This window comes from Myxocyprinus asiaticus, chromosome 2 (genome assembly GCF_019703515.2).
Source record: "Myxocyprinus asiaticus isolate MX2 ecotype Aquarium Trade chromosome 2, UBuf_Myxa_2, whole genome shotgun sequence".
NCBI lineage: Eukaryota > Metazoa > Chordata > Actinopteri > Cypriniformes > Catostomidae > Myxocyprinus > Myxocyprinus asiaticus.
The window spans coordinates 26,184,303-26,201,060 of record NC_059345.1 but is presented as its reverse complement, the minus strand read 5'-3'; the positions used below and the strand labels follow the sequence as shown (position 1 = coordinate 26,201,060).

At 36.1% G+C, this 16,758-nt stretch overlaps 1 protein-coding gene across 6 annotated transcripts; it reads left to right on the top strand.

The window, feature by feature from the left end:
* Nucleotides 1-2,990: 2,990 nt before the first annotated feature.
* Nucleotides 2,991-16,754, top strand: LOC127413698 (CD99 antigen-like protein 2). Of its 6 annotated transcripts, none has more exons than XM_051651057.1 (10): nucleotides 2,991-3,239; nucleotides 5,752-5,835; nucleotides 6,037-6,108; nucleotides 6,831-6,938; nucleotides 8,427-8,507; nucleotides 10,401-10,472; nucleotides 10,562-10,615; nucleotides 10,741-10,860; nucleotides 10,953-11,018; nucleotides 13,738-16,754. In XM_051651057.1, the coding sequence occupies exons 1-10, from the start codon at nucleotides 3,182-3,184 to the stop codon at nucleotides 13,797-13,799; spliced, it is 777 nt and encodes a 258-aa protein (XP_051507017.1). In that variant the 5' UTR covers nucleotides 2,991-3,181; the 3' UTR covers nucleotides 13,800-16,754. The 6 variants fall into 6 exon arrangements, with proteins under 6 accessions (XP_051507017.1, XP_051507025.1, XP_051507008.1 ...); XM_051651065.1 differs by having other exon boundaries at nucleotides 5,752-5,841; nucleotides 10,401-10,466; XM_051651048.1 differs by having other exon boundaries at nucleotides 5,752-5,841.
* Nucleotides 16,755-16,758: the final 4 nt, after the last annotated feature.

The window sequence follows — 16,758 nt, the reverse complement described above, 5'->3', positions numbered from 1 at the left end:
GATTACTCAAGGTCAGTAACGTATTCTAAATACTTTGGATTACTTCTTCAGCACTGGTAGATTTTTTCACCTTTTTTGACTATAAAAACTCTGACAGTACAGTAAGACAAAATACACATGTTAAAAATACATTCTCTGAAAAACCAAAATATTATATGCAGTGTTGTTTCTAAAACAAGATAAATCTAATTGATCTCGTTTTAAGGATTTTTAGATAATTTTACAGGAAAACAATACAAAAATTATCATCAAGAATAAGATTTTTGCCCTTATATCAAAGGTCTTACTAGAAAAAAGAAATAATGATCTAACGTGAATTTTCTTGATAAAAAAATATGATCGTACTTGGTAACGTGCATGTAAAATGGCTCGAAATAGCATTTTATCTTAGCGTAAAGCTGACAATTTATACAAGGTTTATTTCTATTTCTTCTGCTTCAAACTTACTTCAAACTTACTTTTCTGTCTGCTCGTATGAATGAAACACTTCATAAGAAAGTGTTTCACCGCTGTTCAGATGTACTTTGGATCGCATCTTTTATATGTATAAATGTTTTCCATCTGAAAGAACTAAATATTAAATGAAACAAATGACAATAAAATGCAAAGTAATCTCTTCAGTAATCAAAATACTTTTTGAATGTAACTGTATTCTAATTACCAATGATTTAAACTGTAACTGTAGTGGAATACAGTTACTTATATTTTGTATTTTAAATACGTAATCCCGTTACATGTATTCTGTTACTCCCCAACCCTGGTTACATATTACACTACATTATTAAGATAAATATCTTTAGTTTCTTTCTCATAAAAAGCCAAGACCAACAGAGTTTGGTGTCCCATGCATATCAGAACAGAAAACTGATCATTTGAATTATCCCATAGGACTGACACCCAGCTGTCCAACTTAGTACACTTGTATATTTTTCTTAGTATTTTACACTGTCCAGTCACAATGTAAGATACAAACGTACAGTAAGTCAGGTGAATATAACCATTTGAGTTAACTCTGCATTACATTATATATACACACAGCCCAGTCTTATGTTAAAAACATTAGCCAAAACTCTTGTTAAATGTTTTGATAACATTTGATAATGTTTTTCATCACACAATATAAAACTACTGTATTGTACTCAGCTGAATTTCTACATTTATGCCTCCTATTTTATAAGAATTGTGTCAGAATGTGCCACATTTATTTTGGAGCTTATTTGCAGCCATTCTGCGTGCGCCACATCAAAGTGTTACAGTTACAAAGCCTACAGTAAGGTTGTATACACCTGGCGGGAGGAGTATGAAAAAAAGAGTGAGGTATAAGAGAAAAGATACCCTGGGCTGGCAATACATTTTTGAATTTTAAATCCTATTTCACTATATATTCTCCTATCTGCCCAGAAGGTGGCGATATGCATGAAGAATTTGAATCACAAAAAAAAAAAAAAAAAAAAAATAAAAAAAAACTCTTATGAGAGAAGAGAGTGAAAGTGAAAGTAGTAAAAAGGACTTAAATATTGATCGGTTTCTCACCTGCACCTGTCATATCACTTCTGAAGATATGGAGTTATATGGATTACTTTTATGCTGCCTTTATGTGCATTTTGGAGCTTAAAAGTTCTGGCCACCGTTCACTTGCACAGAATGGACCTAGATAGCTGCAGTATTTTTCTAAATATCTTTGTTTGTGTTCTGCAGAAGAAAGAAAGTCAAGACGAGAGAATTTTCATTTGGGGGTGAACTTTCCCTTTAAATGATTGCATAAAGAACACAATTCTTAAATAAAAATAAATAAATAAATAAAACATAAATACATGGCAAATTTTCAGAATGCATGATTGATGCACCAAATTTCTGTATATGCACCCTTTTAAAATGGGATAAATCTTCTGTAAGCAGACCACAATGAACAGAACAGATCATGTGGCTTTTTCACTTACATTACGTTTAATTGACTAACAATAAAGCACAGCTATCACGAAAGTGGCAATTACCAAGGACAGAGTACACACCACTTGCTAATCCTGGGCCTCAGATAAGTCAAGAGAAGGAGGAGAACCACAAGAACAAATGAGAAAATAGCAATAATTGCAAAGAGGAAGTTACAGAATGGCCTAGACATAAAATGACCACTCCACTGTCAAGACAAGGTGCAGAGTAGAGCCGTGTTTGGGGAACATCCTTGAATTTTTCCATAAAGTGGACGATAAACCAGCAAGACCACACTTTATTTTCAAAGTGACTTGGTAAAATATGATATGCAGCAGACCCGGAAATGCTCATGCACCAGCAGTTCACAGTTAAGCATGCTGCTACCATATCAGTCTAGTTTTGACTACAAGTTAATGTAACAATATAATAACAAAATAAACTGAGTGCGCCAGAACACTGATCATTTCAACACAGATATAATCTTAAAATTTACTGTACATTTATAATCAACACTCTTTTGAACAGGCATAGGCATTGTACCAGAGATCCACGTGGTAAAGCACCACACCTATATATAATTAATGGAGGTCAATCCTGCATGGCACTTAATTATTCAAAGACGCACAATTATCCAAACTCAGGTATTTATTGAATAGCCAAAGAAGGAGGCCATCTTATCTGCTCGAGCAGTCCGCCTATGATTACGATAAATTTACGTTGGTAAAAGGCGCGTATTCTACGTTCATATGTTCACAAAGTCCTTTTCAGAAGCTTTGGATTTTAATCCGGGAGAAATGTGCCTATAACGAATCCTTATGAAGCCTTTATTTTATTGTTAACCACATGCTTTTTCAAACCAGTGTTAACTTTTACCGTCTAGGTGGTTGTGTGTCCACTGAATTAAAAAATATTAAACTAAAAATAGTATTGATTTGGAGCTAAAACTTTGTACGTCTGCCCTGTTAATAAAAAGAGTATTATTTCAGCGTGCTCTGTCTAAGCAAAAAAACAGAGTTGAGTAGAAGGAACCGCCCTAAAGCCGGTGTAACGTGATCCAACACGCGCGGCTGTGTCTCACTCGCACTGCAGACTCGCTCGCGGACTGTTATTTGCAGCTTTTGCTGATCAAATTGAGGCACTACGACTCTTTAAATTCCCGCTAGGCCTCAAGGGCAAATAGTTATAATTACACCCTCTATTGTCAATATTTAATATTATTTCAATACAAGTGCCATTTCGGAGTTCTAACATGGGAAAGCTTTCGACATGGACGCTTCTGGTAGTCTTTTCTCTGCTGGTAGTGAAAGGTAAGCGCGTCGCCCCTCTTTGTTGAACCCCGTGCCATGCCTATTTCATCATTTTAGTCGGCCGACCGGAACTCTAGGCAAGCATTTCCATAATGCACATTCTGTGGACTGATTTTTTAAAAATGATTTAAAAACAACCTTTCTTCTTTATTTAAAGTACTGGATGCACATATACAAGAATAAGACGCTTGAGTTGCGTTGTAACATCTGTAAGAACACTGTCTCGATCATCTGTCTGGGTCCAGCCATTGCCATCGTCCTTTGCATGGCATGTTGAGGCTCAACAAATAATCACATCCTCGGACCCCTTGATGATATTCATCCACATGCTTAAAGAAAAATGCAGTTCTTCGATTACTTTTTATTGCACAGTAAAACACTGTGAGTCATTAGAAGTCTGAGCGTCAAAAATATTGAGGATAAGAATATTACTGTGTGCTATGGACTATTAGCAAGTGTATCACTGATTTGAATGTAATTTATATTATTTGTGACTGTTGCACATAGATGCATTTATTACATTAGTCATTAGTAAACCTTTGATCAGTCAACATATTTAAATATGGATAACTAAGGTGTCATTTTGGGGTTTTCATCAATATTTCATGACTGAACAGCAGTCTTCATTCATGATTCATGAATAATACATAATTTCTAACATTTGACCAAATTATGGATTTCTTTAATTTTTTTATTTATTTATTTTGCTCACATTGTTATAATAGCTAATCAAATGATTCATTTCAAATTCCAAGGCATAATTCTAGTGCTTTCCAAATAATTATATTTAATATCTGGGCAGAAAAAATATGCAATACTGATGCACTGCCTGAAGTGAAAATATATTCAGTGAACAATGTGGTTTCAATATAGTCCCCTGTTTGGCTTAGCACAGCACAGGTACATCGGGGAGGTTGGAATCAGAGTGCATGTGTACATGTAGGCACAATGTGCCCAGGTATGGCATATGAGTCTGGAATTTTTTGGAGACTGTGGAAGATACCATCATTTTATGACAGGGGGTATCTGTCTGATAAGATGAGTGGCTAATGTATGTCAAAACTAGCAAAAATCAGGTCGGTGAATAAACCTGGAATTTTTTTGATGAAAGGAACAATATCCTGTGCTGTGAAATACTCTTTTGAATATTGTTTAAAGGCAAAGAACATGTGAACCCCACCCTTTATTTAGTAAAGGACCCCTTATCCAAAGCCACCATTGAAATGAACATTTTCGAAAGCCATTGTGAAGACCCAGCTGCTGTTCTGGCAGAGGTAGAAGGCACCTCCTCATTACCCATCAGCCACACCCTCTGTTGTGTTTGTAATCAGATCCATGATAACACACTCCTACCTGAGAACACATTGTTTATGCATGAGAGTATAGTTACCTACCATTGTTTTGGTTTACATTTATGATAACTGCAATATATGTGCCAGTTATGTGTCATCTGAATGAGAGAGGCATAATTACAAATTAAATACATGATTAATACTGTAGCTATTGTACTGTATATAAACACATAGGTATCTGCTGTGGATGGGAAAAGCATGTAACAGATTGGGTGCTGTCACATGACATATTGATCATATAACAGTGGCCAATGCTGAGCTGGTCTTGGCACAGCTGCATGAGGGGCTGCAGTTGCTTTTAGTCTTATAGCTAAACCGGGTATGCGGTTGGACAACCTATAACCACACAACAGAGCTGCTTAATAATGAAATAGGAAAAGATAGACAGAAAGACAAAGAGGGATATACAGATAAAGAAGGATAAGGCTGATCCGAATGGTTTTGTTGCACTGCATTATCAGTGACCCAGGGCCAAAAATATTAGCTGGACATTGCGTAAAATAACCATGACTGATTACATAACGAAACCAAGAGAAAACCGCTATGCACAGACAAATCTTATCAATTGGTGGCATTATATTTCTAAATAGCAATATGAATATCTGTAGTATGTTAGCAACGCAGTTGTTGTTCTTTTTTTGCTCTGTCAAAATGAGACATGAGGAAGAAATCTGTGTAGAAATGTCTTTGTTGTGTTGCAAATAAATACAAAAGATTATTTGTCCCATTGTGCTTCAAGAATGCAGTTGCACTAATGTGGAATTTGTATCATAAATAGTCTTTGGTAAAGCTGGACATCAGAATTTTTATTAGGATTAGCACACTGCTATCATCTGATATGACATTTAGCATTATTGTGCCTCATAATTCCTAAATTTACCATCAAACAAGAGAATTACAAGCTATGTAATTTTTTTTAATTATTATCTCTGTCTTGTTGCTGTATTGTATTGTTAAGCTCCTGTCACCAAGACAAATTCCTTGTATGTGTAAGCATACCTGGCAATAAAGCTGATTCTGATTCTGATGATAATCTGCTTGAAGTATGCAGATCATCATATATTTATTCATTGGCATGATTTACATAAATACATGCTTGTTCATGCATGATCTGCACAACGATTTTGTGCATGTTTCATATCTTGTCGTGTGTGTTACAGGTGTCAGTGAGGATTTGGCAGATGCACTTAACACAGCTACCCCAGCACCTAAAGTGGAACCAGTAGGAGGTGCAGGAACAACAGGTGGGGGTAATAATTGTTTTGTAACTAATTAATAACACTGTTATAAGCAGAGCAAATGCCATTAAATTAGCCTTTCATAACTGAATGATGTGCTCATTCATCACCTCTTATGATTCAATAACAATTTATGAAACTTAAACTGATTTAATATAACTGATTTTAAAAATCTGAAAAAAATTGTCGTTGTTTTGTGTTAAACAGTGAAACCCACTATTAAGCCTCCTGTGCAGCCCACAGTCAATAACCCAGTAAAGCCCAAGCCCAGACAGACAGGTAAGAGATCTGCTTATTGTATCCCATCCATTTTGCTACAGATAATCATACAGCACATGCCCCTACTAACCTCCTCAAATAAACACTGGAACTATTGGAATCTTAGAATGGTGCACCAAAAAATCTATCAAGCCCTAGAAATTAGTCACTGACATGGCTTCTGAGTGCCAAAATGTACTGTTTTTGTGCAATGCATTATAGTGTTGTGAAGAGTGAAAGAGCCAGATAGTATCTCACCAAAAGAAATTGTTTAATGAAGAGAAAGGGCTTGTTTTGGTCTGGTGTACTATTCAACAGCACATTAAAATGTTATAAAGCATAGTAGGCCACAATAATATTAATTTATCTTGTGTAATGACATTACAGTTATGTCTAAGAATTGTTTTGCTGTTGGTCATAAAGTCATGTTAGAGCACACATATATATAGGAGCACAAACACACACACACACACACACACACACACACACACACACATATATATATATATATATATATATATATATATATATATACATACACACACAGTATTTATCTGTGGTAATGTGGTAAAATGTTGTATGTAGCCCATTTTACAGTAGTTTGGCATAGTCTAAAAAGAATACTAATTGATTGAACATTGATTGATGGTCACTAATGATTCTTGGTCCTAGGTTTTTATACCCAGCACCATCTGTGTGTGTATATGCAAAAAGTTTACTAACATATTAACCTCCACTAACAGAAGAGACATTCACCGATTTCTTTGAGCCCACCGTTCGCCCGGGTTTGTTGCCCCGAACAACCGCTAAACCTCTCCGAACCTCGGTTCCCCCTCGGAAAGTCCAGTCTGGTGTGTACCGTGCTGTCAGTTCCTGTGTAGAAACAGTTCATAATTTTATGTTCATATGTGTTGTCATAAAGATGTATATTCAAAGCAGAATGATTAACAGCAAAAAAGGCCGAAATTAAAGGAATATTCCGGGTTCAATACAAGTTACGATCAATCGACAGCATTTGCGACATAATATTGATTACCAAAAAAATTACTTAAAAAAAAAAAAAAAAGAAGAAAAATTTGGGTTCCAGTGAGGCACTTACAATGGAAGTGAATGAGGCCAGTTTGTAGACGTTAAAATACTCACTGTTTCAAAAGTATAGTCACAAGACTTAAAGAATATGTGTGTTAACATGATTTTAGTGTGATAAAATCAGTTGCTAACCTTTTCTGTGTCAAGTTATAGCGAATTCACAACTTCGTTACATGACGATTTTATGTCAACAAACCCTAAATCAGCTGTAAAAAATTATGATTTAAACAACTTTACAGCTCAAATGAAACGTGAGTTTTAACAGAAGTAATGTTAATGCTTTTGTAAAAGTATAAGCTTCACATTTAAACCCTCCATAAATTGGCCCCATTCACTTCCATTGTAAGTGCCTCACTGTAACTTCGATATTTCTTTTTTATAAAGAAAAGGACAGACGAGTTGAAATTAGTTTTTGTGGTAATAGTATTGTGCCACAAATGCTGTTGATTGAGCTTAACTTGTTTTGATCCTGGAATATTCCTTTAACAGCAGATGGTTTAAGATAATTGTTATCTATTCTGGCTATTAATGTAGCAATCATAAAGCATTTAGCACAGTTTCTGTTATGCTTTGATTGTACCATGTTAGAAAGTCTTAGCCATTCTCTGTTCGTTCCTCTTTATTCAAAACTGAAGAAATGCACCTAATTCCATTATTAAAATGTAATAAGTGTCTCTCTTACAGTTTACTGATAAAGTGAATACCAATAAATACCATGTCTTTCTTGAGGTGCTTTACATTTGAACCCTCCAAACCTAGTGAAACTCACAAATTTCAGCACCACAGGAATTAAACAATGACCAATTAATAAACATTGTTAATACCAGGCATTGTCGGATAGCCTTAAAGGCACATACATTGATGAAGGGCACAAAAATTTATTTGTTGTTACAGTATGCCTAAAATTGGACACTGCATTAGGAACTTCTCTCCAATCAGATTAAATCTCAAGCATTCGCTCTAGCTCAACCAGTTATACCCCACTATCACATCATATTACAATCACATGGGCATCCTTTGTATTTGTCTTCATTCTAAGTCTTGTCTTGTGAGACTGTTTGCGTTCCACCTTCACCACATAAAATAAAAAGCATTTAAAACTGTTTTAATTTCTTTCCAACAATGTACCACATCTAATATTACCCAGAAACATTTGTGTATTTCATTGGCAATTAGCTGTAGTAACATTACAGTGAACACTGTTCATGTTTCATAAGTTATGTATAATGACAACTTTTTTTGGTTAATAGATCCGGAGGGCTTTAATCTTGCAGATGCCCTTGACCCCAACAATGACATCAGAGGAAAGGACAAAGACTCTGGCAAAAGCGGTAGGTGTTTTTACATTTCTCAAGATTAAGTTTGTACTGTAAGTAGTTCAGTGATTTGATTCAGTCAGCCATCTTTGATAAGAATGACATAATGATAGCTCTCAGGTTTGTTTGCACGATTTTGGTGGATGGCAAACAAATTAAACCTTTTTCAAAAGACAGAAAGTTCAGTTTAAGACCCTATATATTTATATAAGTTTCCTTCACTGTAAAAGGTGGTGCAATTGTTACCTTTATCTAACCCTTAAAATTAATTTTGCTGGTGTTACCTAATGTATTCAGGTTGGGTCAGTGCTAAATTTAATATTATTTACTGTAATAAAACCAGTAAATTTAGATGTTACCACATGAGGCACATTTTTTTTTCTTTCTTCATTGTTTTTACATTTCTCTAGATTAAGTTTGTGCTGTAAGTAATTTTTTTACACAGTGTATTTGAGCCTCAGTATATGCTGAAAAGCAATAGAGCGCAACAGTTTGGTTCTGGAAGTAAAAGTGGCATTAATTGTTTCCATAAACTAATTGATTTTCAACGATAAATTATAAACCTTTAAAGACAGACCTACCGTGAGCTCAGAAGTTGTTCATCGATGGTATATGCTTCTGTTGAAGCCATCAGTCTGTGTTATTCAACTTCAGTGTTTAAAATTTTTGTTTGATAGCGGAATTCATGGTAAACAACTACATTATCCATGGACCAGCAGAGAAATATTGACCAATCAGAGAACTGCGGCCAACCAAGCCTGTGAAATGTGTCTCAGAGTGACCGCCCACTCCAATGATGCACTGTGAATGATGTAATCGAGTTGGAGTTTCTTCACACTTATTTATCAATAAACTTAAAATATAAGGTTTCTTTGATTATAATCAACAACCTAAAATAAATAGTTTTATGTATTCCTATCGTTTTTTTATTCAATTACATAATTCACATTGCTTCAATGATTGTAGTCTGTGCCCCCATGAAACGGTAAGTACACAGTCTTGTACCTTTGTCCAATTTTACTTTTTTGCCTCAAAACAATCACAACAACTTGCGATGTTGTGATTCACCTCTGAGCTGGTTGGTTTGGTTCATGACTCTTTTATGGAGGATTTTATGTATGGAAAAATTAATGTGAAAAATACTTCCAGAACCCAGACAGCTGAAACAGTGGGCAGGAACTGTTGTGTTCTTTGGCTTACATGCATCCTCCCATTTCTGTAATTGGCTATTTAATCTTAAAGCTCATCAGATGTGTGGCTGACAGTAATTACTGAAAAAAGAGTGTAATTTCACTCTGGGTCATTCAGTATATTGCTAGTCAGCATGGATTAACCCAAGCTAGCCAGGCTTTATGGCATTTGCTGTCCCTGCCAGATAAAGGCCTCGGAGGCGGGGGCCGTGACGACCCCAGAACCAATAGCAGAGGTTGAACTGGTGGTAAGAAATCAAGCACCTCTTCATGAGTGAAATAGCCTGGGAGACATCTTCTCCCACTCTCTTCCTCTGTTTATCTTCTTGGCTGGAAAAATCACCCTTTGTACCCCCAAAACAAAACCTCATCATTAATAAAATCTAATTGAATGTCTGGATTTCAGCACAAGGCTTCAAGGAATTGTATTAACCTAGTGACCACCATGGCTCCTAATTTCTTGCACCTTGTCAGCAAACCTTGCATGATTACTGGGTTTAATCCTCCACTTTGGTTGTTCTCCATCTGTTTCTTGCAGTTTTGTGATCCTGGGCTTTTCCTTCTACTTTGGGATCACAAAAGCTTCACACTTGTTTACATCGCTTTGGGTCCTAATTAAACACTCTGTTTGAGAGCTAATATGATTAGTAGACCCAGTATTGACATTTGTGTAATTATTGTATTGCTTGTAGGCTAATGGTTTTCTCTAATATCTCAGATGGTGAATTTACAGACAATGAACTTTCGGATGTGGGCAATGATAACACCTACAAACCAGACAAAGGCAAAGGTTACTCTTGAAGCCATTTAACTAAGTCATTCTCACATTGTGTGATTGGCATACTGCAGGTGTGTCATTTCAATGCAATGTTTCTACAGGTGGACAAGCAACTGGAGGTAGTGAACTGGATAATGCTGATGACAATAATTATGGTATGAAATATCTAAATGGTACAACAATTTAATCGTACGGAGTCCAACACACTACTACAAATCCCAATTCTGTTTCAAACCAATCAAATCTTTTATTGCGTGCCATTTCTAAATATTCATTGTAGACACCATGGCTGAGACTGGTACCATTGCTGGCATTGTGAGTGCTGTTGCTATGGCTCTAGTCGGTGCAGTGACCAGCTACATCTCCTACCAGAAGAAGAAGTTTTGCTTCAGTATACAGCGTAAGAACAACTAGTTTTATTCTTAAATGTACCACGTCTCTTATATTTTTTCATTGTTTCATAATCATCTCACATGTTTTATCTTTCCACAGAGAGTCTGAATGCAGATATGGTGAAGGCAGATGCTCCAGATGCTGTAGTAGCACAGGAGCCACAAGGTAGCACCCCTATTTAATGTTTACTAGTGCTGTCAGTCGATAATTTTTTTTTATAATTACGATTATTCACAGATTTTTAAAATGTGCTGAAATTTTTCTCTATATATACTTTTTTCCCTGTAAAAATGCAAAACAAAACAATATATAACAATAATGCTTTATTAACATTTTACAAACAAAGCCTTCCACAGTATAAAGATGCTCTAAAATAACACCAATTCAAGTAACATTAAACGTTTCGCAAAGTCTAAGTGGGTGGTTGACTAATTGAAAGAAATATGCAAACATAGGTTACATATTCATTGAAATGTGCATTTCATCTCTTAAACTCTCATCATCCACAATATTAATATGTCGGTAGACTGTGGCTATCCGTTTTGCTACAGCAATTGTGCAGATACATTCATGATTCACATCAGAGTGTTAGCGCACATGATCAGCACACAGCTTTTGTAAAAAAGCACTTGTAAAAAAAAACCTGTCATTCTGCATTTTCGTGATAGTTAAGGCTTGACGTGCTTCTGTGGAAATCAAATTGCGCCTTACATAGGCAGCAAAGTACTTTAGTTCTGGGCTTGTTTTGTACAACAAATAGTGTTAAGAGGTCCTTTTCCCAGCATTTAAACACTTGCACAGCTGTTGTGTGTTCTTGTGGTGTGTGCGTCAGTGTAATGACTCCAGGCGGACACATCGCAACGGTTTCGCCCTTTTCCGACCAGAGTTTAAGCAAATGTGTTAATTGCGATTAAGAAAACATGGCACGTTAAACTTCTTTAATAATCGCATGTGTTACATGTTAACTTTGACAGCTCTAGTCTTTATTTAACATTTTTTGTTGAATTTCAGGAACAGGCATTTAAAAAAAAATCACTGTTACAGAACTTGAACATTTGCATTTGCAATATCTGGCTCCTAAAAATGGAAAAGAATAATGGAAAAATACTATTAATTTCACAATAAAAACAATCCTTTGATGATTCCAAAATAGTATTGAGCTTTAAAGATGTTTTTATTAATTCTGCTGTATGAATCTTTGTTTGGAGACATACTGTAGCCCATTTTTCTATTTGTGCTCTGACGTGTTTCGTGGTTGCAATTGTGTGCGTGAGACTTGAGTTCGAGTTTGGCTTTAGGTCATTTCCCGATGCATATTTTCCCCCATGAATAATATATTCCATCATAGAAAGCATCGAGTAGAATTGAGTAGAATTCAGCTGGTTATGTGATCTGAACGTGGAAACCTTCATGAGGGGATGAACCGCTCTATGTAAAATAAAGCAGCTTTGTCTAGGCCTCTAATATGACAAAAAAATATAACTCATGTGAGTTATTTTAAACATTTGTCAAAAGTACTGTTCATTTCTTTAGGTGTAAAACTCTAGAGGTGAATTAAAATTTAGGGGCTGAATTCACTAAATAGTTGCGACACTTCTGCAAGTGGTATTTCAGCTCAAAAACCTGCTACTTAGTCACTTACCTAGCAATCTTGTTTATGCAGGTGCAATTGGCACTGAAATTACACTGCATCTAGCTGCATCATTATTTAAATAATGATGCAGCAACACATTCCTTTCCACACAAACACGCCTCCTTTCTATGTAAATTAGGCTCATTATATGTACATTGTGATTCATGTAAAAACGTGATATTTGTCCGGCGCAGTTTACATTGCACTAGTACCACCAGATGAAAGCAGGTGATAAAATGAATTTTATATAAATGAGATGTTTGTGTACATTTTCTATCGATCATGTCAGCAGAAATTCATCAAATAATGATCAAATGATGGAGAAGAACATTATAACATATCTAGTCTCAGACTCAGACGGCACATCCACGGACTGCCCACAGTCCTTTCACTAACCGTCTGATGCTTATAGCACACAAAACTGGAAAATGCTTGCTCGATCAAATCGATGGAACTTCCACGAGTAGACGCACACAGGACATTTCATCAGTCTGCCTGGAAGCCAAGTTGTGTTCTCATAGTTACGTGTTGATAAAATGAGCGTTTTTGAGGACAAAATAATCGCAGAAGTTGCCCAAGTTTGCCAGGTTAGTGACATCAAATCTTTTAAAGATATACAGAGTTTGAGGCATGTAGCAGAAAGTAAAGCAGATATCTACAAGCAGAGCTGCATTTTCTGCTTTGTTTACTTAGTTATGTCTGTGAAATTCTCTTTAATTATATTCTGTGCTGTACTTAGACTCTCTACAGATTTTCTGCTATTCTCCCGTGTTTTTTCTGTGCAATAGCTCGTGGAGACTTGTGTGGCATTATATAAATAATTTTTTTCATCCATGTCAGTCTTTTATCATGGTATGATACAGTACATCACCCATAACCCCACCCCTAAACATCCCGTTATGACAAAACCAACTGTGATTGGTCGCTTTACCTTTTTAGTTAGATGGCTTTTCCTGTCTAAATGGGCGGTTCTTGGCCAATTGTAGCTCCTATAGAGCCCAGACCTATGCCGTTGCCACTTACAGCATATAGCACTCAGAACCCTTAAAATCGAAATTGCGTGTGCAAATTACATTCATCACAGATTTTGTGGCTGTGTTTGCGCTGTTGCCTGATCTGCATAATTCCTTTAGTGAATCAGGTGCTAAACCAGCACAGACACAGTGCAAATAAACATCACTTTTACCAGACGGATTTTATTCTTAGTGAATTTCCCCCTTAATTTAGTCCTAATATATTATTTTCCTCCAGTTCAACAAACTCTTCTCCAGCCCCCCAACGCTGAGCCACCGACAGAGGAAAATGCTGTGTAACCTCATCATCATCCAGGCTGAAGAGGGCGCAGTGCTAAATCTTCGTTCTCCCAGTTGAATGCCACTATATTTCCCCACACATATGCACCACACCACCTTTTTTGAAGTACCAATGTGACTGTTTAAATCAAGCTTACATTTTGTGTAATATCTTTTTTATTTAACTAATCATGTGCAACAATGCTATAGACCTGTTTGCAACAAGATTGCTATGAAATGATATTTAGCATGGTCTTCTGGGATTTGAGAAATCATTTTTATAGAATAAGTATGGGACTTACTAAAAGTAATGTGTCAAATCAGCTTGTCATTCCTATTATGCACAAATGCATATTATTACTGAACAGTCAGATTATTGGTTAATCCAAGGTTTACAAAAACAACTGATTGGATAATCAGAGAGATATGCTTTTATAGGTCAAGGCTGTTCCCACAAGTTACCAAGAAAGGCTTCACAAATTAGTTGTTTGTGGAAGTATGTGTAGAAGGCTTTGAATTTTCAATTGAAACTAGATTTTGGAGGATTTGTTCTACATTTTATGTGAGGGTTTTTTGGAAGTTTTTTTTTTAATGTTACATGAGCTGTATGTATTTGCCTTGCTTTCACAGAGCAATGTGAAAAGATTGTTACAGAGATATGCAGGTTTTTGTGTCTTAGTAAACATTTTACTGGAGTGACTTTTTGAAGAAAAAAAGAAGAAAAAACTGCGACTGTAGTCCAAAACTAACCAACAGCTGCTTACCTTCTAATTTGCTATAAAAAAGGAAAAATAATAATAATAAAATAGGGTATAACTGTGAAAATGTGGTTGTGTTGATGAAGAACTCGTGATGACAGCTTTTGTGTGTATTAATTGATTGTCAGTGATTGCAATTCCTTTTTTTGAGGAATAGGTGGATTCAGTGTGATAAGATGCCTAGATACATTAGCATGAAGTAACTCACGGGAGGAAATAACTGAAGTTGTGTTTTCATGTTATTGCAATACTTAAGCAGTGTAGTAACTCTCGTATCTCTGATTGATTGCCTTTTTGGGATTTTAAGGGATTAATGTGCTTGTATATTGCAGACCGCTCCGAAGTTTGTACTCAAACCATCGTATCAGTGTATCCGTATTTACACTTGTAGCAGTAAATGTACATAAATGTTTGTGCCCCCCTCTCTTTTTGATTAAGGGGAGTAGTTTTTGTCCTAGCCTTGTGTTTGTATTGTTTGTAGCATGTTTGAGCTTTAGCTTTCAGAGACTTTTTAGAACTCTTGTAGACCTGTTGCACCCTTAGTTTTGCTATTGCCTTAATGAGCCCCTGGCTGCATTCCCATCTGTCTGTTATGGATGATTTGTCCAAACCACTTGCCTTGATGTAATGGTATGGCCGTTAAGCTAGACCGGCCCTTTATTTCTTCTGATTTGGAAGGTCACCATCTAGAATTGTGAAAAGAAAAAGCAAGTGGAGTTCAGCAGCTCAGTCCTTGCCATTTTCTCCCCCTCTTGAGATGCTCCAGATTTTCCTGTAGCTGTTGTTTTTCACTGTGAATTCAGTTGCACCTTTGTTAACCCCCAGCCCTTGCCAATGGTGCTTTCCTTCCTGATGCCTTACCATGCTAACATTAGGGAAGTCACACTAGCCTACTAACCTACAAAAGGAAACACAGCACTGACACTCGCAACCATTTGAAGGGCTGCCTCATTTGAATGTGTACAAACCAGACATAGTCTGTTTCACTTTAATGCAGGACAACAGTTTGAACAGATCCAAAATATTGTTCCCTCATATGCCCAAAATTAACAATAGTTACAGAAGTAAATGGTACTAATGTTTGAAACATGATGGCACAATGCTTAAGAATGTTGCCACCTCTACACGCTGACGACAGTGTGTTCAACCAAGGCTTTTGTACCTCATCTATGGTGAAAAACAAATAGAATGTTAGCTGAATGTAACTCTTTTTTACTGTTATGAATTTGTTTGACAGGCTACTAGAACAATGTAGCTTTATTGGTGCTACACTTGTCAGAAATGAAGAACACCAAAGATGAAACAAGTAGGTGATGGTTATGCCTTTTTTTTTAGCTTTGGTGTTGGTCTAGTGATCCAGTGGGAAAAGCAATGAATGTGTTACTCAAACTTCAAAGATACAAAGGTTTCAGTTAAGGCAAATGTGGAAATTCACAAGTGTCTTGAGCATTTTTAACAACCTCTATCACTTATTTGTTTGGGGGGGGGGAGGGGGGATTACATTTATAAGAACTGCTTCCAAATATGTTGCTTGGATGCATGATCTGACTGTTAAAACCTTCCTGATTCTTTCAGTTGACCATCTACATTTCTGATTAGGTAAACTAGTAGTTCATATGGTGGAGGTTTGTAAGGAACTTCGGGCTCTCTGGAATTGTTTGGCCAGTAGTTGCAATTTTTGTCAAAACAGGGGTGTAAATGCAGAGCTGTACATACATGCATGTTTTGGATTCTAGCTGTAGATATTAAAGGTTTTTGTGCGTACTGGGTTTATTTAAGAACTTGTGAAATTTGTTATTGAGCCATGAAGTTTTCTGAAGTGTTTTGGATTTGCACTGCCAGTTTATTTCATGCATCATTTTACTGCCACATATCAGACTGTAATGCTGTTACTGTTGTAGTTAAAATCTTAGGTTTGTCTTTTATTGCATAAATTGAAAGTTGTCTTTGATCGGAACCTCGAAGAGATATTGACCCTCAGCATAAAATCTCAATGTTTTCATTAGTGCCTGCTCACTCAAATATAGAATGTAATATAATAAAACACACTATCACATGTATCAACTGGTTATCCTCTTCTGTATGTTCTTGTGTAGTATTATGTAGTATTTCTTCTGCAGCCAGTTTTATTCAAATGCATTCTCAAATTTCACTCTGTATCTCTCTGGCTATTACTGGCATTAAGAGATCACCATAAAGAAACCCAAAAATAAACAAATGAT